Source organism: Aythya ferina, assembly GCF_964211825.1.
Source record: "Aythya ferina genome assembly, chromosome: 8".
NCBI classification, from domain to species: Eukaryota; Metazoa; Chordata; class Aves; order Anseriformes; family Anatidae; genus Aythya; species Aythya ferina.
Window position 1 is genome coordinate 21367661 of NC_140304.1, and position 25500 is coordinate 21393160.

At 38.4% G+C, this 25500-nt stretch overlaps 2 protein-coding genes across 48 annotated transcripts in view; one reads left to right on the plus strand and one right to left on the minus strand.

Annotated features, from left to right (window-relative positions):
* The window catches only part of DNAJB4 (DnaJ heat shock protein family (Hsp40) member B4), a 26763-nt gene extending 10418 nt beyond the window's left edge, over positions 1-16345 (minus strand). The window contains exon 1 of one of the 3 annotated variants that reach the window (XM_084528261.1): positions 16322-16345. The gene's annotated coding sequence lies outside the window, so the exon portion shown is untranslated. Of the gene's footprint in view, positions 1-15748; positions 16125-16179; positions 16275-16321 lie in introns of those variants that run through there. The other 2 variants (XM_084528259.1, XM_084528260.1) reach the window with 2 other exon arrangements.
* Positions 16346-16416: 71 nt separating this feature from the next.
* The window catches only part of FUBP1 (far upstream element binding protein 1), a 37107-nt gene continuing 28023 nt past the window's right edge, over positions 16417-25500 (plus strand). For 26 of the 45 annotated variants that reach the window (XR_014695612.1, XR_014695613.1, XR_014695614.1 and 23 more), the window contains exons 1-13: positions 16417-16731; positions 17626-17716; positions 18698-18760; positions 19596-19634; positions 19968-20007; positions 20927-20976; positions 21092-21163; positions 21447-21504; positions 23598-23760; positions 23843-23941; positions 24026-24127; positions 24808-24910; positions 24994-25094. Coding sequence is in view for 26 of the 45 variants with exons in the window: in XM_084528210.1 (XP_084384336.1) it covers positions 16453-16731; positions 17626-17716; positions 18698-18760; positions 19596-19634; positions 19968-20007; positions 20927-20976; positions 21092-21163; positions 21447-21504; positions 23598-23760; positions 23843-23941; positions 24026-24127; positions 24808-24910; positions 24994-25094 (1260 nt within the window). In the remaining 19 variants the exon portion in view is untranslated. The remainder of the gene's footprint in view (positions 16732-17625; positions 17717-18697; positions 18761-19595; positions 19635-19967; positions 20008-20926; positions 20977-21091; positions 21164-21446; positions 21505-23597; positions 23761-23842; positions 23942-24025; positions 24128-24807; positions 24911-24993; positions 25095-25500) is intronic. The other 19 variants (XR_014695620.1, XR_014695621.1, XR_014695628.1 and 16 more) reach the window with 3 other exon arrangements.

The window sequence follows — 25500 nt, forward strand, 5'->3', positions numbered from 1 at the left end:
ATGAATACAGAACAGTACAAAGATGAGGTTTCTTCACTGTTTGAAAGAGCTTGAATTTGGCATACCTATAATTATTTCAAATCCAACATAGTAATATAGGAATAGGGTTCAACACTGGAACCCTTTGTCACCAAATCTTTAAGGACTAATCTACATTTTTGGAACTCTGGGAGCCACAAGGTTACAGAGTCCATTCTCTTAACAGCTGAAGGAGGAGGTTGTCATTAAGCTTCACAAGGGGCTAGGCTTTTACCAGTTACCCATTTCTTCCTGTCTTTCTTTAAAATGTACTGGTTTGGGTAATTTACTATTCCAATAACTTCTTGTAGACTCACATCCTAAATTCAGTGTTTTTCCACTAACAAAACCTTAAAGCAGTAGGTGCAATAGCTTGAATTAAAACAGGACTTTAACTGATTTAATTTAAAATACACTATTACTCTCTAAGAAGCTACTTTACTTGCAAGTATGACAAACCACTATCCAAACCCAACAGTCACTAACTCTAAACTACAACAGCAAACAAACTTCATCACTATTAATACAAGATTTAGAGCAGCCTTAAATTCTCTTGCAAAACTAGTAGTGCAAGGAGTTACAATGCTTAGCTGTGCTTCCATCACACAGCAACCTCCAGCAAGGTCAGGTCTTATATCACTTGAAGTACTCCCACCAAGAGTCTGAGAAGGACCCTGTACTATTTGTGTCACAGTGTTGATGCATCATAGAGCTGTCAGAACAGTAACACCTCATATTAGTCTCAGGACTATTTTTCATTAGTTTTTTCAAAACTTCCAGTCAATGGAAGTGGAAGAAGGTATATATGAAAATAATATTTTCCCCATTGAAAATATTAAGTAGCTATCAAAAAAATATCCAAGGAGTTGCAATTAAAAAGGGTATGGAGGGGACTTTTTAAGACATAATAATTAACTTCCTAGGTTTCACTGAAGAACATAATAGTCAGGATTTCTCCTTTCATCAAAACTAAAGTTTTGACACTGGAGTGGAAGAAAAAGTTACACTGGGACTTTATGCTGACAGTCAGTGAGTAAAAGCTCAGGCATCCTTTCTCTCCTTGCAGAGGGGAACATGCTATTCTGGCGCTGGTGCCAAGTTATACCCTAATTAGGTAAGTTATTCCCTAAAAATGAAAAGCCTTAAGATTCTGAGTAAGGTCCACAGTAACAACTCCACTATTTCTACTTTCTGCCCTGCAGGAGATCTTCACAGCAGAATTAATTCACAGCTTACAACCTCATATTTTCTAAAAGTTGATGGGTTAACTGGAACACTTTCAGAAAGTATGTTCCTGCTTTCTCTCCATAGCAAGACCTTCCTTTTATCATACAATCAGAGATTATAGATAGGCTGCAGTACCTCTCACATGTTTATCAAGTTCTTTAAACAAATTGTAATATAAGTTGTGGCATACGCGTCTTTCATAATCAGTGGAACAACTAGAATTGTTTCAACCCCAGCGTGCACAAGTTGAGTATCTAGCAATCACACTAATCAGACTGGCACTTCTTCAGATATCCATTCGGTAAACATGCTAAGTTTTTACATCTTCCAGTCTTTGAGTATTACAGCAGTTTCAAGGACAGATAAAATCACAACTGGTAGGTTTTTAAAACTCTGAATCTTCATTGTTCATTTTGTTATTTAACCCACATTCCCCTTCAACAGTTATTAACATGAAAACAAAATCCTTCATGCACTGTCCACAAGAACTCCTGACCCTGCAGTCCTTTCAAATAAAGGCACATGACCAGAAAACAAGACACCTATCAAGAAGAACTATATATTTCATGTTATTGCTATAGTCTAACCCTGCCTGCTACCATATACATAGAATCAGAAGCATTTAAAAAAAGCTGACTGTGGAAAGATCGTGCTTCCCATATGTTTGAGTAAGTTTTGTGTTGTTGTTGCTTTGTTTTTGTTTTTAATGCCTGAATGAGTATTCTCTATAAAAAAGGAGATAAGGTCATCACCTAGGGTGGGACAACTGAATTCATTTATGGAATCATTTTATTCTTTACAAATTCCTGCATTTCCACTTCCTTTGCAGTAGTATTTGGAACCATCATAGGGTATTTTGTTAGTAAGTGCATTTCAGTCACCTCTTACTTCAGATGCCGACGCTTTGTGGCCAAGTACCAGAAGCTAAGTGCACTACAAGCATACCTGCTCATGCACACAATTTTAGTTGTGGCATGCTGGTATGCATCCTCAGCCTCTACTTGGACTTTTATTTGAATTTTTACTTAAAGGAGGGATGGTTGCTGTAATCTAATTTGTTTAACGAGCATTAACAGTACACAACCTGATAGATCCCATGTAGCCAAGCCTGGTTGCGGCTTCCTTTATGTGACAAGCCAGCAGCACTGCATCCTGCAACTGACCAAAGCCTTCTAGAAGCAAGCTGCTAATCTGAGTATCTATAAATTAGTAAAGCCATCATCGAAAACTCGAATTCGGAGTGCTCCTAAATGAGTGCTAAGCAAATGCTCAAACATAAAACTCCAGTAATGGGGTGGAGTCACAGCAAAGTGCAAATATGTAATAAATTAAATCCACCAGTTAGTTACCATTCTTCCTCATCCTACCATATCCACTCTTCTGATTGATATACCCCAGTAAGAACCAATTCTCCACCTGTTTACAGTCATACACAACAACTGCATTCCAGTACTGTACTATCAAGTAGAGTCTATAAAGCTGTTGCTTTTACTTTGGCAGAAAATGGGTTTACAGAATTCATTGTGTTCACTGTTCACAATAGTATGAGACAAATTGAAATTGAAGAGTTTAAACACTGGTAGAACAACTTCTTCCTCCCAAACACCTGATCCCATGGTGGGGGAAGGAACGGAAATAACAGAATATTCCAGATGCCTGTGCTGTATGATATCTCACATTACAGAAGCATGTGAAACATGGCTTACATGATGAAAGAATCCCAGCTTTCTGAAAATATTACTCAGTCCACCTCGCATCCATATCCTTTCAGGGGGTATGTTACTTAGTAAACACAAATGAAAAGCATACTTCTGCAGACATCCTCTATACCAATAGTCCCAGCCTTTATTCTGAAGCATATGTACAGACCAAGTATCAGTAATGTTTAAGCATCTGATTCTTGTAGGATAAAGTGGAAAAAAAATCAATGTAGTGGAGATGTTTTAAGACACATAACCAGAGCTGCAATCTATATAAGTCTGCTTCTGATGCTGCGTGCCATGCTGAAGCATTAAAACACTAAGCGAAGATGTTACCCAGCTGTTTATCTACAAGACATGCCTAACAAAGATCATATCTTCTCTACAACATATCACTGAAAATGTTATATTTAAATTTAATTAAAGTCCACATACACTTCTCTGCTTTTTCTAAATTCTACTAGAATATTGATCTAAATGCCCTGAAAACCAAAAGGCACGAGAGTCTCATGCCTCATTCCTTAACTCCAGAAGATTAATTTTAAATCCATACAAAACTTGCCTAATAAACCCTTTTCTATTGACGGAGAATTTTGTTTGCTCTTCAGTTAAGAAGTGGCATTCGTTTTTGTAATAATATTTTTTTAAACTAAAAATGTTTCTGAAATACACAAGCTGAAAACTGTTCTTTCAACAGCCCACCTTCACTCTGAGAATGAATCCAACTACTCATTCGGTATTCTGCCTCAGTTATTTTAAAGCAACAATTATTTTACTGAAAGACTATCTTTCCCATTATTATTCTCTCTGAACTACCATAGCATTTGTCCATATAAGTTAGACTATACACCGTAACTTCAGCAGAACAGCAGGAGGACGGTCCTACCACTTCCAGATCTTAGAACAGTTACATTGATAAGGTTAACTTCAAAAAATGCAATTAATTCAAAGCCTAAATAAGAACAACTGAAATCGATTAGGATACAGACAAGGAAACATTCACACTAACAGACACTGTGAACTGAAATTCTAGGTTAACCATACATTAGTACCAGTACATGGTTATTTTAAGGAAAAGTTCCCAAGCAGACCTGCGTCCTTTTCTGAAGCTCAATAAAAACACTCCTATTCCTATTAAGTTAAGCCACTGCTTTTGCATTCCTCACTTACTGAACCTCAGACAAAACTGAAAGACACAACTAGATCACAGAACAAGTTAAAGAGCAAACAAAACCACAAAGGCAAATTCCAGACAGATCACAACTATAAATATACATGCGCACATAAATGTCACGGCAGAGGAGCCAAATCCCTACCCAAAAAAGCTCTTTAACAATTAAGTAGTATAGTATTTGCAAACCCATGTGAATTAATGGAATAAGTTAATATTTGTCTAAATGGATTTGAACAAAGCACATCCATATGCAACAGTAAATTTTCTGAAAGAGCATCCATGATCTTCCCAGAGGAGAAAAACACTAACGATGACTTTTCCCCCCTCTTCAACCATATGTAGTTGTTATAAGCTATGTTAATACTTGGGGACTATGCATAAGACCTCGTACATACAAACCACGTTCACGAATGCATTTAGTGTTTTACCACAGAAGTATTCAGAACTTTGTCTCATTTACAGAAACACATTTCAGAGCCTACAACAGAAGAAAACAGTTGATATTTATATATCTAACAGAACTTGCCAAAGCAAGCCTGCAGAGAGTAAATAGCCCTTTCTAATCAATCAACAGCTCTAAAAGAAAAGCTTCACTTCATATTAGTCATTCACTTCATATCCAAGTAACTACATACAAATTTAAATTTCACTTCTGTTCTCTGTAGGCATACGCTGCTACTGTGATATAAGTAGAAAGTTCCTTGTACAAAAGGATACTGGTAATTATACAAGTGAAAGACCACATAAAATTTTTAAACAATAGAATGATCAAGTTACAACAGATTGTAGTATTAACTTTGTTAAACAGCATATTTAAGGGCACACTTTTTGTATTTTCATGTTATACCTCTATATATATTTATTTTATATATATATCTTTGAAATACTCTGATCAAAAAATGCATCAGAGTGCACCATAAATATTTATGATAATTTCTTTTATGTACTAAATATATTTTATATATATCACTGATATGTTTATATATATTTTTCCTGAGACACATGCAAAAATACAATTTAATGCATTTCACCATTGAAGCTTACAGTAACAAGACTTTTTATTTCCTGATTTTTTATTTCTTCACAGATTAAGAAAGAATAGACCTATTCCTATAAAACATGACTATACATTAGCCCCGGAATTCACATTAGGGATGTATCTAAGTCACTGTTGAACACTACTTGATAGGAACCATCCCTACAGTATGTTCTATATTTCAAAGTTGATACTATTGTCTGAAGATCTGGCTTGATTATTTTTGTCTTAAGACAACATATTAAATGAAATTGTAGGATACAAAAGTTCTCTAAGATAATTAAATTTATTATATTGAAGTTATGCCAGCCCCAGCAGCTCCAACAAAAACATAATTTATACATTCATAGTATCTGCTTCAAAAATACTTTATAACATTACTGAAATATATGTGAAGTTATGCTCCCACCAACAGGGCAAAGAATGCTTTTCTAAGGTCTTTTATGGGAAGTCCTACTTTAAACTTACATTTCAGAGTCAGTGTGAATTTGCAGGTCAAGTTCAAATGTTAGAACTCAAAAAGCATATTGCTATCACCCAGAGATATGCTGCTACCACTTCTGAACTTTCAAAATGAATTCTTCAGCTCATGATTCAGAAAGGCTTCAGTTTTATTTGAAAACCCTACATGAGAAAACAGGTACTCTTAGCAAGTAATTTAAAGTTACAAAATAACAAGAAAAATAGAGTTAAAATAGACCAAAAGCTACAAATGCTACTCACAACTCAAAGTGTCCATCACTTTCATCTTAAGACAAGACAATTAACTCAACATCAAGTTCTAGAATTAGGTTCTCCTCTTCATAAAGTAATTCTTGCTGCTATTTATATCATGACCTACATGAAAATACATGCAACACTAGGAAAAAAAAAAAAAGAAAAACTGCTCTAAGTCAGATAGATTTTATTCTAAACATGGTTACAACTATCACCAAAAACATGAGTAGGACACTAGTCATACACATACTGATCCTTCATCACAACATACCAAACTTATAGGTCAGCATCAAGGAATTGCCTTCTCATGCCTGATTCTTGCCTTCTAAGTCACAATCTCTATCAAAGCTGAAGAGCAAGAATACACTTGAAAGAACTTTCTAAGTTTCACTTCCCATGAAGTGGGAACGTTCATCACCTTACAAGCAGGCAAAGTTCTTAGAACTCTGTTATGATGCAGCATGTTGATGAAACACAACTAACTTACCCCTACTTCACAATGGCACCATTAACTGCTTCAGTCAAGTATCATGTTGGACTTGATACCAAAAGGAAATAGAGGATGGTCACACAAAGTATTTTCACTTACAGATTAAGGCTTCTCCATTTTTAAACAACACAGATTCCTTACATTCTTTTCAGCATTCATTTCAATTCTCACCCACATAGAAGTCTCTACACATGGCCTCTTCTTCAAAAGCAACTTGATCCATCACCAGGTAAAAAAGCCAAAACACAAAAACATATAAGAGGTTCCCTCACACCGCTGGCTAGGCCTATTTACCACTACCACCAGCTTCAAGGGATTATGACATCATCTCCATACATAGTTTTGTAAACATCTATACACACAAATGCTATGTGTTGGTATGGAAAAACATCTTCTTAGACTTCTTACTGTTGTCACCAAAGGAAAAAAAATACGGAATCTGAAGATGTATTTCACCCATGAAAACATTTTGACAAGATCCACACAATTTACTACTAAGTTTAGCAGTTAAAGGCAAAGAAAGCAGAAAATGTAGTTGAAAAATATCTTCAATTTTACATATAAGCCTGTATTTTCAATGACTACTATCACTGAGACTCCAGGAACACTGTCCTGACACAGCACATATGCACATGGAGAGGTGGCCTTGATCACACACCATCATGTACCCATCAGGTTTCTCCCATGTCCACAGGATCTACAAAATGATGGAGCAAAAGGGGATGTATGAACTAAACTGCTTCATGATCTACTCCAATCTACACCAGAGCTACTAAGTGAAACCAGTAGAAGCCAGTTTCAAAAAATAAAATTAAGAAATTTTTAAGTGGTAAAATTCCCTGCCAAAGGACAATGCATACTCCAAAATAGTTTGAGGGGACACTTACAAAAAATAAAAATAAAAATAAAAACACAAGGAAAACATTGAAGAGATCCACTAGAATTTACCCAACAGAGAAACCAGAGTGGGAATTCTCAGAACAACAAATACACAGAACCTAGAAGGTGGAAATGAAAACCATGAGTTTGCTTTATTTCCACTTCCCCCAAAGCACCTACTTAACAGGCACTTTTGAATGCAAGCCACTGGGCTAAACAGGCCACTTAATGGACAACCTGCCCATCATTCTCTTGCTGATGAACACCCTCATTAGATTCATGAAAAATCTCTACGTAATGCAATTCAGTCACTTCCATGTTTTAAAGAATTAAGATTTTACAGCACAGAAGCTTAAGCTGCAAGCACTGGCACTACACAATCAACCTCAGGGGCACACAAATGCTGTTGAAACATATGGGCTCAGCCAGACAGTAAAGGTCTGCTTCACCTAACATATTAGGAAGAAAAAAATGTGTTTGGATACTCTCTATATTACAAGAAAACATGCTAGAATTAGTAGAGTATGTTTTTGTATGAGCATTAAGGTCATTTATTAGTATTGTCAAGGATATTATTTTATATATATATATATATTTATATATGTGTGTGTGTACATATACTAGAAACACATTGTTTAAAACCACCTGGAAATTATAAACCAGAATACCACTGGTGACCGTGCTACCTCCTCTTTCTCTCCTGCCACCTCTCCATCTGTCCTTACGAAACAAAGCAACAACCGCCTACAGGTTTTCCAACAGCTCATGCACAAAACCTTTAAGAGATATGTAAACAGACTCCTACTCTCATTTTCCTACATGACAACGTTTATTATACAAGCCTTGAATAAAAAAATATTAAGTTTATTTAAATTGCTTTCCACCTAAGTGAAACGATGAGGGGTATTTTCCAAAAAAAAAAAAAAAAAAAGTGTTTGAAAAAAAAAAGTTATTTGGAAACATCTTTACTAGTGGAACTAATTACCACTTTTAAAAAAAGTACAGAAAAGCATGGCTTAAGATTGCACAGTGAATGTATTCAGCCCCACTCTTGCAGCACAGAAGAAATAAAAAAGTTTCCCTACAAGCACAGACCAAACAACCAGCTCATACGCTGCTTCTGCAGGCCAGCATTCTCCACCCCATGGACCAGGGCCAGCTGGCACAAATCAGAGCAGCACTTGCTCTGGGTCAGGCTGGGACTGGACAAGAGGCCAACCAGCTCAGAGATCCTGGGAACCATGACTGGCTCCCTACCAGTTCTTCCACCAAATGAGTCCCAGTGTAGGAGAACTGACCTAATGGTAGTGGTATGTACAGATTAACAGGAAAAGGACAATGGAAAAATAGTGCTAATTCCCACAATAACCCTTGCTAATTTGCCTTGAAGAAATTAGAAGGGAGAAAAGACTTGAAGAGAAAGCACTTAAAATGCATTTTGATAACCTACATATAGTTATCCCAACTACCTTATCACCCAGGAGACATTAGAATGAGTAGGCTGTTACAAAGACTCTCTATTTCAGTGGAAGTAGCATACAACAGCTCCTCTTTTAGTCTTTCACCTACATAAAAGAGAGGGCATGTGCCACCTATAACAATGTTTTGGTGTTTACATTAACTATGGTAACAATTCCTTCATTCACACAAAAGGATTCCTAAGGGGTTTCTTCCACCAAACAATATAATTAACGACCTGTTGTCTCAACAAGAAGGCAGGAGAGAGTTCAGGGCACCTGGAGAATGACTAATAGAGAAACTGCAAGACAAATAATTCTACTTGAAAAAGCAACTCAGCTACACTGTATCGTTTTCAGTTGCTGTTATTGTCAAACACAATGACGGTTATTAACACATCACTGAACGGCACACATTTTTGCTGTGGACATGTGACCCAGCTGTTCTTACATAAGCAAAAGGAGATGGTCACACTAGGCACTTTTTCCAGTGTGCTTATCACAATCCCACCCAGCTGCTCTGATTCATGCAGCTCGTTCTACATGCAAAGTTGAAAGTATACAGACAAGAATTTGGTAAGGAGATGTCAGAACAACTTTGTTTCACTTGAAAGTATCAACATCTCTAGACATTTGATTCGAATTGAAACAGTAAGAATGTCCTTCTGTTCACCTACAGTAGACAAATACAGGTAGCCCTGGTTACATTTATTAGAATTTACTTCAAGAGAAGCCAGAACAGTTGTTTATGACTCTTTCAACTGTTTCTGACATACCATAGCTCAAACCAGGTTTCTTGGGGGAGGTAGGAAAACACAACTACCTAAAATCTAGAAGAGTTTTGGGAAAAGATGTAAGGGGGAAGTCTGACAGACCTACTTTCAGTAATCTCTTAAATGGCTTTATTACTCCAGATGAACTAATGCATGCTGGGCTAAGAGGAAAAGAAGGTACAACATAGGAAGATGAACAATTAAACAAAAAAAAAAAAGTCTAGATGGAGCATGTTCTGAAGAAATAGCAAACCTCATTTTCTGTCTACTAACAGACCATAGAAGTTCTGTAGTCTCATGAAAATTCTCCCCCAAATAATGAAAGTTTGAACCATCTTTCTAGGACTCACTACCATGGAAAGACATTTTCTTTTTCACCTTTTCCCTGCTCCTCTTAGAAAAAAGACGGCAGAAAGAACAGTGACATTTGCAAATTAAACTATCATTTCTGTGACTGTTTAATGAAAATATTACTCAGAATCAGCTTACTCATAGGACATAATCCTAACAGACAACAACCAGTACAAAAAAAGAGAGATCTGTTTAGATTCTCCATAAAATTCAGTCAAAAGATGTACATATGTGTACATACACACACAAAATCTAAACTTACAGAACCTCCTGCTTTTTTGCCGTGATGATACATAACTGATTTTATTTTTGAGTGAGATCTGAGATTAACACAGCAATATTTATCCCTTTCCAATCCTATGCAACATTGTTATGGAGGTCTGGGCTTTCAATGATTACAACAAGATACTTTCAAACACCACACTCAAGTGGCAGTTAGACTAGCTTCCCCTAAGAAGCCTTAGGATATCAATTTATTAAAGAAACGATAACTATTCTCATCCATAAGCTTCCCTGAAAATATTTTCCCCCTAAAACACACATATAATTCTTGCAATAAAGAGGATTTTCAGTTTAGACAAACCTGTTTTAGTTGTCATTTTAGGGACTGAAGAGGTTAGTCATTTAAGAGCTTCCAAAGCATTTATTCCATTTTCCCTTCCTCCCTCTCAGGAAAGACTTTTTTTTTTTTAATTGACTGATTAAGCACAATTTGGTTAAGCATAAGTTGGTCTGGCTCACAAATTAACAAAGCTGTTAGCTGTAATTAAACAGTATCAGAAAGCATACTACGAAGGATCAGGCCTATAAAATAGGCAAACACACCAATCACTCCGAAGTAATTAAGATTTTCAAAGAATTACAAAATAGTTGAGGTTGGAAGGGACCTCTGGAGATCATCTAGTCCAACCCCTGTGCTCAAGCAGGATCCCCTGGAGCACATTACCCAGGATTGTATCCAGACAGCTTTTGAGACTCTCCAGGGGAGACTCCTGTGGGCAGCCTGTTCCAGAGCTCAGTCATCCTTGCAGTAAAGAAGCTTTTCCTCCTGTTCAGACTGAGCTTCCTGTGCTTTGGTTTGTGCCCATTGCCTCTCAGCCTATCGCTGGGCACCACCGAGAAGAGTCTGGCCCCATCCTCTTTACCCTCCCTTCAGAAACCTATGTACATGGCTCAGATCCGCCGAGCCTTTGCACCTCCAGGCTAAACAGGCCCAGCTCCATCTGCCTTTTTTCACACGAAAGATGTTCCAGTCCCATAATCATTCCAGTAGTCCTCCGCTGGACTTGCTCCAGGACTTCCATGTCCCTGTCATACCAGGGAGCCCAGCACTGGACACTGCACTCAAGGTGAGGCTGAGCAGAGGGGAAGCATCACCTCCCTTGACCTGCTGCCAGCACTCTTCCTAATGCAGCCCAGGACACCTTCTTTCTTGACCACAAGGGCCTGGTACTGGCCATGGTCAACTTAGTGCCCACCAAGACCCACAGGTCCTTCACCACAGAGCTGCTTTTCAGCAGGTCAGCCCCCAGCTTGTCCTGGTGCACGTGGTTATTCCTCCCCAGGTGCAGGACCCTGCACATGTGTCCGTTGTATTTCAAGAGGTTCATCTCTGCCCATCTCTCCAGCCTCTCGAGATCCTTCTGAATGGCAGCCCAGCACTCTGGACTATCTGCCACTCCTCCCAGTTTTGTATTATTAGCAAACTTGCTGAGAAGGCACTTTATCCCTTCATCCAAGTCATTTTCCCCACTTTGAGATGAGGAAGTTGAATATTATTACCTTAATTCAACAGACACTTACAGCTTTAGTAACAGGATTTGGATGCACCTTCTTCAGTGTTCTGCTGAAGAATACGATACATTTCTATCCTCTACAGCTGCTGCTACATTAACTTGGTCTTCCTTTTAAAAAAGAAGCCCACATTCAGTCCCCATTTCTGCCCTTCTTAATCCCTACTCATACTCAAATACCATGCCTCGCTCTACCAACCAATCTATTACAAGCAAGACCTTTCACACTTCTGCCATCTGGGAGGAGTTTTACAGATGTTAACAGCAAACAAACGCTCTGGGCTCTCAAAGCTTTCCTTCCCGTGACTTCCACAGAAAAACATCCAGCTCCCGTGAGTGGGTAGGACACTGGAGACTGATGAGCACACTACCATGCCAACTGGTATTCTTCAGCTGGCCCTGCACTACGTTGTGCAGAGATCACTAGACGGTGATCCGCTGTCTCATTGCATGTTGCAATTGTATTCAAGGCAGAACTGCATGTTCTCTCATTAATCTTTCTGTAATTGTGATGGTGGCATAACACATTTGGTTGCCTTCTGTCAGCTAATAAAAGTTTCAGAGGTTAGATTAATCTTTTATTGCTCAACTGTCTTCAACCACAGAATAAAACTGGTGAGTAGACCTCAACAGAAACATTGGTGCAAAGACCCCTTCTCCCCTTTTAAGCTTTACTATTAAATTCCCTTTCATCAGGTTCATCCTGCTTATACCTTTAACCAAAGACATATGGAATAAGAACCACAGCGTAAAATGTGCAAAACACACTAAGGAATCTACAATACCTACACAGCTTTGTTTCAAATGCTTAATACAGCATGACATTTTTGCTAAGAAAAGCACCACAACTAAATGTAAGGAAAAAAAACCCTGAACAACTGTTGTTGTGTTTTGTTTTTTTTTTTAAGCTTACTATACATAAGTTGGTACACAGGGGACCAGAAATGGGCTTAGGGAGCAAATTTGCTCTTCCCCTTCCACAAATGATTTTTCCTATCCCCTCCAAATCCTCAGCAGCAACCCATGCCTCTGTCTGGAATATAGCACAATAGATGTATTTCCTGAATAGGAACATGCAGCTGGCCCACCACCTCTGGAATCCTGGGTAGGTGAATTCTGTGTGGCAACCTTCCTACTTCAAGCTTAAAAACCATTCCCAATGAACTTCATCTCTCTCAAAAGATGATCTAATTATAAAGCATTGCAAAGATTCTGTAGGCAATTTAAGTTACACTTTAGTATTACCTTTTCACAAATACATTCTCTTTCAGGCCCACTTCGTGACTGAAATGTGGAATTACTACTTCAATGTACATATGGTAAACACAGAAGCTTATGACAACAGATCAGCTCTTGTTTGGATATTGAGCATGTGCTCAATCTCCTCTCAGGAGTTACATAAGAGGAGTTTTCTACTGGTAGTACTGCCGATCCTGGACACCCTTTGCCAGTGCAGGAACACCAGCTGACAGTTAAGATCTGAATCTCCTGAAGTGATGAAATCAGCAGAAGCCAACTGCAAATTTCCCCAGCCCAACAATGATTTGCAGAAAGCAGAGTGGGTAAAACTACCACAATGGTTTAGAGACTGTCATCACTTTTAGTGCTGTTCAGCATACTGAGGCCAAGTCAAACCACCACATCCAGAGATGTACAGAAAGAACTCTGTAAGAAAATTTAATTCTTTATCTTATGACCCATTGAGAGGTGACCTATCTGGTCACCATGGACCACCAAAATTAAAATATATTGTTTAAAAATAAGGAACAGTCCTCAAAGAAGCATACACTGAAGTACCTCAGCTTACACAGAGAATGTGGGTTAGTTCCACACTTACACATTTATACTTCTACAACAACTGAACTGTTTTATTTAGAACTGCCCCAAGTATCTTTCTGTAGAAGTAAGGACTCCTTAACACACAGAATTAATTAATAAAATAGAAATGCTTTCCTTTTTCAGAACTCTCCATTATTAAGTTTGTGATTATCCACCCTGTACATATAAAGTTTTCTGACTTGTCACAGTTTTGTTTCTTTTTTTTTCCCCCAAATCATCTGTTTCTTAGTAACTACATTTATCAGAATGGTCTACTCTGATGATTACTGAAAAAAAGCGTGGCCTGAATACCATGAGAGATGTCATTAAGAAGCTTAAGGGAAGACACCCCTCTCCAATCTTTAAGAAATACTGAAAGACATTTTAAAGCTATGCTTCCGTTACCTCTTAAGTTGTCCACTATCTAATTATTAAAATTTCAAAAGTCGTAGATTTCTCAACTGTACATATTTTCTTAGCAAGATGTTACTGTAGAACCAAAGCTTATTTTACACAGCAAAATCAAAGTCCTCTGGCTCTAGAAGCACAGTGGAAATACTTGTTTACCAATCCACTTAATTTAATTTCTTCGAAGGCAGATTTTGAAAAAACATGCGATGAGTAATTCTGCAAGTGAGAAAGCATCACAGCCTGGTGTGTATTGCTATACCAAGTCAGAAAAGCACTTGAAAGAATGTTGCAGTCAACAGTGTTCAGGGATTAGATCCCCACCCCACTGAGAAAAAAGAGAGAAGGAATTAATCGCATAGTGGTAATTTTTCTCGAGGGAAGTAACATTTAATAACATGAAACGTAGACAGTTTTTAAGAGGCATGGGTTTCTAGCTGATAAGTGTTAAGTGCCATCATGGGAGATATAAAAGCAACTCTACCTGTTGACAAAAGGCCATTAGATCAACTTAAGAATGCTGTAAATAAGGACCTAATATTTGTACAGGATAACATGTAAGATGTTGTTCCTCTGTAATTTGCTAAGCTTCATCTTCTAACTACCTGGAAGGTCTAAGACAACAAATATACTGCCTTCAAGAATCTGGAAGGTTAAGGAATCATACATACACTAAACCCGTCTTGCCACTTTCAAGTAAAGAGGCACTTTAAACACTAGCAAAAAGCTGGTAAAAATTCTCAAGTTAACACTTACCTTTAGCTGCTAGTGAATCTAACTAGAACACTTTTAGTAGCACAAGTCCTTTCATTAGGCCAATACACATCCACTTTGAAATGTCATTAGCATTACACAGCTGCTGGCTCATCTCACAGAACTTAACAGTCATTACCGCATTTCATAACAACAAAAACAAAGGACGCAGAAGCTCCACATCTTCAAAGAAGTGACAAACCATAAAAGACATAGCCAGCAGCCAGTATTATATTCAACTCTTTGGTCAACTACCATCACTCAACTTATTTATCTGCATAGCCTGGCTGGTATACATAGCCAACTTCACAATAACAAAGGAAACAAAAAAAAAAAAGTTAATGCTCGAAGTATTGTTTTGAAAGAACAAAGAGTCATGCGCGAAAATAAAGTTTCTACTTTCCCAAAGCTATTTTTACTCCTTGTCTTCTTCCCCCACATTAGCACAACTAAATTAACATAAAGCATACGCCAATTCTTCTGAACAGGCCTTTTTTAGCAAAGGTATCTGAGCAGCAAGTTTCACTTCGTTCTAGTTATATAATATAATTTGCCTACGTGCACATACAGATTTTAGTTTTGTGGAAAATAAATATATTAGTCTTAAAACTCTATTGAGCTATACCACTTCATAAACTGTATAGAAAGAAAAAATCTAGCATGTTTTCAGTCTCCTTCGGCATAGTTACCTAGACTGGAGATGCAGGATAATCTGACCTCAGCAGCAGCACCATATCTTAAGGTGTTTCTGCTGCCTTTTCTATTACTGAGTCACCTGCTAGAACAATCCTGGTTATAAACAGCCAGAACTGAAGGGGTCAGCAAGAAACTAGGAACTTCTTAAGACAGCATGGGACTACACGGCTAGTCACAAGAAAAGTCAACACAGCACACTCTTAAACAACTTCAAACAAAGTTGTTCCCTCCTTGCATATAGAGAAAAACGACGTGAAGTCCAAATCAAGAGATTCTTCACACTTCAATTTAAAAATACATATATTTTTTTAAAAAAACATATTAAGTTAACGTAACCCCTGATGAAGGTTACGCATATAGCTTTAAAAGAGTGCAAGCCTTTCCCTCGGCACAGCACAGGGCAGCAAGCAGCCATACAGCTTGGCCGCCCTGGCTCTCTGCCCAGGCTAAGACCATACCTTCGCAACGCCCGGGACGGTTATTCCCCCCGGAGCCTTCGCTCCGAGACAGTTATTCCCCCTCGCTCCCAGGCAGGGCCCAGAACAGAGCACTACCAGCTCCAGTTTATGATTAAAGCTTACGCTTGCTCAGCCACGAAAAAAAAACAAACAAACAGCTGTCAGAGCCATGCGATAGCGGCGAGGGCTTCAAACCAAGACACAAACAACCGAGGCGCGGGGAAGGGCCCCACGGCCAGACGTGAAGAGAAAAACTTATTATTTTTTCACAGCTTTCGTGCGTCACGCGGAGGGCAAACGGGCAGCGCCCGGCTGGGGGCTGCGGGCAGCACAGCTCCTCTTAACGGCCGGATAAGGGAGAGAAGCAGGCACCCGGGCGTTAAACGTCTCCCCGGGCGTTAAACGTCTCCCGCCCCTCCCCGAGCACTCACCGCCCGCCGCCGCCTCAGCCGCTCCCTGCCCTGCCCTGCCCGGCCCGCTCCTCAGGCACTGCTCTCGCTCGCCCGCAAATCTCGCGAGAAGTACCTCTCCCCATCCCCTCTCCCCCCCCCCCCAAGCCGCCTCTCTCACCACGTGACGCTCCCAGCCCAATCCCTCGCTGCCTGCTCACGCTCGTGACGTTCTGGAAGCATCGCGAGCTCTCCCTCCCCCTCCTTCCATCCCCCCCCTCTCCTCAACGCCGTGGGGTTGCCTCCGGCGCCGCGATGAAATCTCGCCCCTCCTGTCGCAGATCTCGCGAGGTTTCCCCGCGCGCTCCCCCCCCCCCCGAGCACGATGCCGCGCAGGAATGTGAAAGGCTCCCGCCCGCCGCCATTTTCTTTCTTTCTTGGCAGGCAGCGAGTGGGGCAGGAGGCGGCGGCCGAGCGAGCATGGCGGACTACTCCACCGTGCCCCCTCCTGCTGCGGGCGCGCCCGGGGGAGGCGGCGGCGGAGGTGGAGGAGTGAACGATGCCTTTAAAGACGCTCTGCAGAGGGCTAGGCAGGTGTGTGCTGGCGGGGAAGGCGCCTCGGGCCTCCGGCGGCCCCTCGCCGGGCCGCGGCGCTGAGGGGACGTGAGGAGGGGCCCGGCCACCGGGGTGTGTGTGAGGGGGGCAGCCCCGTCCCGTCCCCGCAGCTCCCTCCTCGCGCAGCCTTGGCGGGGCGGCGGGCGGGTTTCCAGCCTCGGGGAGGCAAATCTCGGCCGGAGACTGCCGGAGCGGCGCCTTATCGCCGGCCGGCGCTGCAGGGCCGCGGAGCGAGGCAGGGAATGGAGGCGGCGCAGCAGCGTGGCCCGCGTTGTGCGCCCCGTATTGTGTGCCCCCGGGCGCCCTCCTCGGTGCCCGCTAACCTGCTCAGACCGGTTGGAAGGGCTGCGGCCTGCGCAGCGGGGGCGGCCCGGCCTTCGGAAGTTTTTTATGCCGAAGTTTCATTTAGGGATTTTTCACCACGGGCGATGATTTCGCAGGCGAATTTTTCGCCTCGGCTGGTAATGACCGATCGCGGTTGTGGCAGCGTTTAAACATCTGGTGTAGCTGGAGTTACTGATGTTTAAAACAGTTTTAGTAGTCAGTTTCTTCGTGGTACTATACTACAGTGTTTTTTGAGAAAGGGGTAAAAAAAAAAACAAAACGTAAAGTCCCTTCTAGAGGGGAAAAAAAAAGTTTTTGCTATTTGAAGGGTAGAGTTTATTTCAGCTGATGGAAAGGAAAATACAGGAACCTTTGGAGTTAAAAAATGAGCGCAAGTCTGTTAAAAGTATTTAAAAATTAATGTCTATTTGCATAGATTCTAATAGTTTTCTATTTATTTTGGATCACCTTAATATGCTTCATTACAGCACTTAATGCTGTTCAGAAGATGTGTTTTTTGTTTTTAATTCACATCTAGTTTTTGTTTAGATTGCAGCAAAAATTGGAGGAGATGCTGGTACATCAATGAATTCAAATGACTACGGTTATGGAGGACAAAAAAGACCTCTTGAGGATGGAGGTATGCACTCACTACTGCTGCATTTATTGTTGTTCAGTATAGCCACGATGCCAGGAAAATTGCAGGTGGCTCTTTTTTTTTTTTTTTTTTTCTGTAACACGGTAAAAAAACATTTTGTTCTCTTTATAGACCATGACATGCTTTTTCATTTTCTGTTTAATGGGGAAACTTCTTTGAAACCATTGTGCTCTAACTTGAAGTGAATGTAAGCCTGTTTCAAAAAATCTTAAGTGTGGCTTTAAAAACTATAAAGAGGATAACGTGTGCCAGGGAGGGGGGCATATAAATTCATGGCTGAGAAACACTTAAACAGGTATGTCACTGAAGTCTTTTGTTTGTTATATGAGACAGATTGAAGTTTCTAAATTATAATTAGAATGGGAAGTGGTCATTTCTTAGATTGTTTCATATACTTTATTATTGCACAGGTTCAAATAAACGTATTTATGCATTTCATTGTAAAAGCATAGGACTTTAAAAAAAGACAGTAAAGTACATATTCTACCTTGTAGGCATTTTCACTTAGTTGGATATTAAAGTATATAGCATATGTGAATCCTGTTAAGATTGTACTTAAATCCCCTAGCTTGTTGCAGCTTTTTGGATTTGCCTTACACTGCAGTAAAGTTGTCTTCTGAAATATGTGCGTTTCCTCTTCTGTCTCTTACTAAGCAGCCAGTTTTAACTTAACAGGGTTTGGTATGTTTAGTATATACACAGAATCCTGGCTAAATTGTGGAAAGAAATCTCTGAGCTTGTTGAAATGTTCACATAGGTCTTATAAAAGAGCAATGCCTTTTTTTTCCTTTGAGAGTGGATTGAAACTCAGTCTACAGAATGTAACTAAGGCTTTATATCAGGAGTTCTTGTGTCCTGTAATAAAGTTTTTTTTCTATTAATGGTGAGGTTTTTAATATACAAAAATGAGCTAATGATGCTTCAGATGATATATGTAATGTATTCTTTTTATTTTATGTGTAGATGGCTCTTGGACAAGTCCGAGCAGTACAACACACTGGGAGGGAATGCCCTCTCCTTTTAAAGGCAGGAATTTTTATTTATTACCTGTGTTTAGTATGTAAACATGACATAAACTAGTGGATCTTTCTGGATTGACACAAATATTTCTTGGAATACGTGTCTGAATTTTTGCTGCACATAAATTGTGGTGGTTCATATAACCTTTATTTTGGGGTGGGAAGGAAGCATCTGAAGTCTATCTTCTCAGATACAGGTTAATTATGCCTTTTATTCCTTTACTGTACAAAAAGGATTTGAATGGTAGTGATGTAGTTGCTTTGAATCTGCTTTTTTTTTTTGAAGTTTTATGCTATGAAATGCTTGATATTTGGGTAGGAATTTCATACCAACATTCAGATTGAGATTGCATTGCTGTGTGATGCTGTTGTATTTCCAAATGTTTGATCTAGATTTGTGGTCATTGTCAGATTTTTTTCTTTAAATTGTTGTTAATTTTTTTATGAATTTGATTTTTTCTTTTTTTTTTTTTTTTTTTTTTTAAACTATAGAAGCATCATTAGCTTGAGCAACCAACAGAGCTGAACTTTGTTCCTTGTCTTAGTTAAGTTTCAGTGACTGGGTATCTATGAGCAATCTACAATGTGTTCTGAAAACTGCCTTTTGTTAACCTACTGAATAGATACATGGAAAAACCTAACATCTTTTCAGCTGTACTAACCAAGTGCTGAGTGTTCGTGAGATTCTTTCTTTTATTCAGAAGATCAACTCCCTGAAATTGGACAAAAAAAAAAAAGGAAAGGGGGACTAAAATACACTGGAAAGTTGCAATTTACACTAAAAGGTGTAAGCAGTTCTTGAATTTCTTGGCAAAAAAAATTAAAAAATCTTAATTTTGCAGATCAACCAGATGCTAAGAAAGTTGCTCCTCAGAATGACTGTAAGTAATTTTTATTTTGTTGTCGAAAAAAAAAACAAGTGTAACCTTTTCAAAACAAGAATTTGAAACAGTGTTTGGTAGGTGATATTTTAATCAGTGAGGTAGAAGGAATGACTGGGAGCTTGTCTTAGTTCTTTAAAGCAGTGCAAATCTGCTTGCTAAAGCTGACGATCATATTAGAAGCAATTGAGAATCTTTTGGCTATGTTTTTAGACTTCTTAATAACTCTTATAACGTAGTTTGAACAAAAGTGTACAAATAAGTTCTATTAGATTAGAGACTTAACTGCAAATCAGGCTGTTCAGATTTAATTTTAAAAATATTTATTTATAGCTTTTGGAAATCAGCTACCACCAATGCATCAACAACAACGGTAAGTTATGTTACATCTTATATAAAGTTTTCCATTGTACTAAAAGAAAAAAATTTCAACAAATTCTTTTACAAAAGTGATAATGTATAAAACAATTGCACAAATCAAGATCTGTGATATGTTGAAATTTAGCTTCAACAGTCCCAAGCCAAACCCTTAAAATGCATCTGGTAAAATCCTGCTGGCTGTGTTTTTCTCTTGGCAGCCAATGCTATGTATCAAAAATAGTATAAGGTAAATGAATTGCTGTTGCTTAGTATTTGAGCATAGGTAGAATAACCAAAAGTTGGAAGCAGATCTGAGGGGAAACGGATTGACACTATCTTGTAAACAAAATGGAAAAGTAATGGATTTAAAAAATAAATAGAAAAGATGTGGGCTTAACACATCTTATTGTTCAGTTACCTATGAAATTACCTACCAATTTACTAGCTTCCACTACTCTTTTCTTCCTTAACCACTTCCAACTATTCTTTTGATCCTTTACCTGATATTTTGCTGCACATAGATTATGGTGCTTTATACCCCCTTTATTTTGGTGTTCTCTCAGATACAGGTTAATTATGCCTTTTATTCCTTTACTGTACAGAAAGGATTGGTAAAATTCTGAAATGTGTGTATTTTCAGCATACTTTGAAAATAGGGATAAAATTTTTTTGACGCTACACTGGCCGTATACACACCTTGTCAATAGGAAAGAGGGTGAAAGAAAACAGATTGATTCATGTTAAACTTTGTGGTCACTTTTGTATAGTCCTAGTTCTTGTGTCTGACTTTTTAAGTTAGTGGGAGGCAAGAATGCCGGATTAATGGTTGGTGCGCTAACTTTCTTCCTCAATTTAATAAGATGGTATGTCTAAATGTAATGTCTGGTCTCTGGATGATAACTGTCCCTTGTTTGATTTAACCTTTTCTACAGATCTGTGATGACAGAGGAATACAAAGTTCCAGATGGGATGGTTGGATTCAGTAAGTAGTCTGGACATAGTGTTGCAGTATTGTGAGGGATTTTACCAGATGCTTTTTTTTACAAATACCTTTCTCTGTTTTTTTTTTTTTGTTTGTTTTTTTTTTTTTCTCCAAGTAATTGGCAGAGGTGGAGAGCAGATCTCACGCATACAGCAAGAATCTGGATGTAAAATACAGATTGCACCTGGTAACTATTCCTTTATTCGTTTTTATTCTGTTAGTTATTGTGGTAGAAAGTTCAGAAGACTGATCACTGCTTCTGAGTGCTTTCATTTATACCTTCGTTTAAGGTGTTTTGTGCTTTTTTTGTGTGCTAGTCATGGTTATCACAGGCTAAAGAAGTACAAAACATTGCAGTAGACTGATTTTTCTACTTCAGTGAAGTTCCAGTAGTTTGTGTATTGTGTTTAGTTTCATCGACTCTTTCTGCTTAAGACTATTGCTAAATCGGCTTTATTTTGTGACCTTAGATAGTGGGGGCCTGCCTGAAAGATCTTGTATGCTAACTGGAACACCAGAATCTGTTCAGTAAGTAACACAAATTCCTTGTATTCATATTTAAATGCACAACACACTTCTCCTTCAGATGTAAATACCATGTTTAGCTATTCTGTTTATAATAGTGTGTTTTGCATCCATTACAGAGGCAATCTAGTGACAAATGTCTATAAAGAAAGAAGATCCTGATGCTTTAGTCAGATTCCTCGGCATACTTGTGATTTTAGGACAAAAGTATGGGTGTAATTATTGAACTGACACTTCAAAGTCCAAATTTTTTGTAGATTACATTTATCTAGCAACATACTTATTTCAGGTTGAGAATGAAATACACGAACATGCACTTTGAGGGGAGAGGAAACATGCTAACATATGCAGAAATGAAATTATTAACCAGAATTTGAAAAATGACAGGGAAAATGAGGAAAATCACTGAAACCTAAGATGTTACTCAAAGTCTGTTCTGTCAGAGTTGTTAAATATGTATTTGGTATAAACCAATGTATATGCAAAGTTATGAAAGTAATGCCTATGTACTACCAACCAGCAAAATGAACTTTATCCTTTATGTGTTGAAGGAAGAGAGCAATAGCAACAAAAATGTTTTTTGTTTACTGGAACAGAAATTTATAATTACTTAGAGACCTTCATTTCCTGGCTTGGCTGGAAATGATCTTAAACATGGTAGTATATTTGGTAGTGCTTCATTAGCTGTTCCCATTTTATTTTCAGGTAAGGCCTGCAGCTAAATATTTTTCCTTTGTGAAAGTGGCATGGCATTCACCTCTTACCTTGCAGCCATGTATGCTGCTCTTCATGAACTCATTCCCTTAATGGGAGTTTCCTTTTTAATTATAGTTTATTCTGTTTGTGTGTTAGAGGGAAGAGTTTTTAACCAATATTAGTACTGAAATCATGATTTTATTTTGATGACTTACATGTGAGGTAAACGTACACTTGCTTTTGCCCACTGTTCTTGTAATAGTTATAAGTACAGATACCCTTTGCAAGCTGAATCAAGCAGCAGCTGTGACTGCTGAATACTAAGTGTTTTGTTCTGTGTAATTATATTCAGGGATGATAGACATGTTTGAGGACCTAACTTTTATTTGTGTTCAGTAAAGAATTACCTTTTATGTTCTGACTTTGGGGTGATTTTAGGTCTACTAGGTTATTTTTTAGGTGTAGGTTATTTTGCTATTAGTTTCCTAAGTTACTGATGCAGATTTACTGAGTTTTTCCTGATACCTTAGAATGAAAGTGATTGCATTTCTTCTGCAGAAATTTTTCAGCAGATAGTAATTTTGCAGAGGGCCTTTGATGTTCTTGGTGTTTCTCAGTGTAGCTGCAAATTGTGAATTGTAGATTTTTTTTATTTATTAATTTTTAGCAAAGCCATGTATGTTGTAATAAAACTAATAAGCCTTCCAAGCTCTTTTTTTAAGTACCTTAGAAGATGATCTGTGAATTTGATAACTTGGACTGGGGTAACTTACAGACCCTGAAGCATTTTAATGCAGCTCAGGATATGGTTGGCTTCCTGGGCTGCAAGCGCACATTGCTGGCCCATGTTTTTCCATCAGCCAACACCCTCAAGTCCTTTTTCTCAGAGCTGTTCTCGATCCATTTCCTGCCTAGCCTGTATTTTGTGTTTGGGATTGCACAAACCCTGGTGGTTAGAAGATTGTGATCTTAAAGATGGTTAATTCCCACAAACTTGGCAAAACTTGTTGGTCAGATGAGGTAATACCTTTAACTGTTGAAGTAGCTGCTGGATGTGTTTTGCATTTTGATGCTAGAGGAGTACACATTGGAAAGAGACCTGGCAAAAAGATAAAAACAATTCTCCAAAGAGTTGTGTCGTGTTTCATACCAGATTACTTTTTTTTTTCTCTTTCAAGATTCTTAAGGAAACTACACTGGGTTGTGCTCTGAGGATTTGTTAAATATGTGTATACGTAGCAGCAGGTGCCCTTCATGCACTTTTGAAACTAAGAACCAAGTGAATGATGATCCTTTTTTTTTTTTTTTTTTTTAAACTGTATTTCTTCAAGCAGAACAGGTTTGAGCAAGTGATAATTGTAGGAGTAAGTGTATTTATAAACACTTATATTCCTTTCCAGATCAGCAAAAAGATTACTTGATCAGATAGTTGAAAAGGGAAGACCTGCACCTGGCTTTCATCATGGTGATGGACCTGGAAATGCAGTCCAAGAAATTATGATTCCAGCAAGTAAAGCAGGACTAGTTATTGGTAAAGGTGGAGAGACGATTAAACAATTACAGGTATATATGAATCTTGTTTTTACACACGTGGTAATAACAGATACAGATTTGAGCAAGTATTGATCTCGCTTTTGTTGAATAGGAGCGAGCAGGTGTCAAAATGGTCATGATTCAAGATGGTCCACAGAACACTGGTGCAGACAAGCCCCTTAGGATAACTGGAGACCCTTATAAAGTTCAAGTAAGGAGTCCTTCAGAATTCATAGTATTTTAAAATCCATTCTGATGTTGCAATACCTAAACAAAATTTTACTCTTCCTCATAGCAAGCCAAGGAAATGGTGCTGGAGTTAATCCGTGATCAAGGTGGCTTTAGAGAGGTGCGCAACGAATATGGGTCAAGAATAGGAGGAAATGAAGGGATAGACGTAAGCATGGTTGAAAAACTTGTTCACTGTATTTTGAGATGTTAATGTTACAATGTTAATGTGGTTTACGCCATTGAAAGTTATTAACCCAATTCCAAAAGTGTTTGTGGCATGTAAGTATTACTTGATTGTTGATGAAGATTTGCCTTTAAATGGTGTGCAGTACTCACTTTATATTACCAGCAGTTCTGAAGAGCTTCAGTTAGCTGGAGAATTTAAGTCTTAACAATTTAAGTCTTAAGTTTTATGACTAAGTACATAAAGATGGATGTCATGGAAATTGGAATTTGGCCCATTACAGAAGAATATTTAATTCTACCTATTATGCAAGTCATGAGCTAATAACTGTTCATGAGAGATGAAGCTGAAAGTTCCATCTGCTAGAATCTGTGGTTAAGGCCCATTAGAACTTCTGTTCTTTGCTTGTGGGAAGCATAATTTCAATTGATGCCACTATAAGAACTTGCGGTACACAGGATGTTTCTTTTTGATGTTTTCCTTCAGAATTCGCTGAGTTTGTGTCTTAATTGTTGGTATTAAAAAACGCACTCCTCAAAAAGCCTGAAGTGGCACAGAGCTGGCCCGAGTTTAATATTCTAAGATGTGACCACTTAAATTTTGTGTATTTTGTAGGAATGTTTGCATCATCAACATCTTGTAAAAATATGTTCTCTTTTAAGGTTCCAATACCACGATTTGCTGTAGGTATTGTAATTGGAAGAAACGGGGAGATGATAAAAAAAATACAGAATGATGCTGGTGTTAGAATCCAGTTTAAGCCAGGTTGGTAATACATGTATAATTTACTGTGATTTAATACAAGTTGAATGGATTGCATATACTGAAATAGTTCAATTTTATTCTAGATGATGGAACAACTCCAGATAGAATAGCCCAAATCACAGGGCCTCCTGACAGATGTCAACATGCTGCAGAAATTATTACAGATCTCCTTCGAAGTGTTCAGGTTGGGTAATGCTTAACATTGTTTGTATTAACATTTTAACATTTAACATGTTAACATTTAAAATTTCCTGTTTGGCTTTTGGAAGGACATAATGTTTTTAAAATGAGTGTATAACAATAAAGTAATGTAGTGGTATCTAAATCTCCTTCAAAGTTAAGTCTGGAATATGAAAGTTTTTACAACTACAGTTTTGGGAGTGGCAGGATGGCAATGGTAATATGGATCCATAGACATGGTGCTCAGTCTGGTCTTTTTAGAGCTGCTTCTGTTGTCTTTTATTAATAACCAATATACTGTTGCTTTTAGGTTGAAATCAGTGTTTAAAAGATGGTTTTAAATGCGTATTACAAGATAGACCCCACCACTGCATTTACAGAAAGCAGGCAGAAATGATACCTTTGTATGT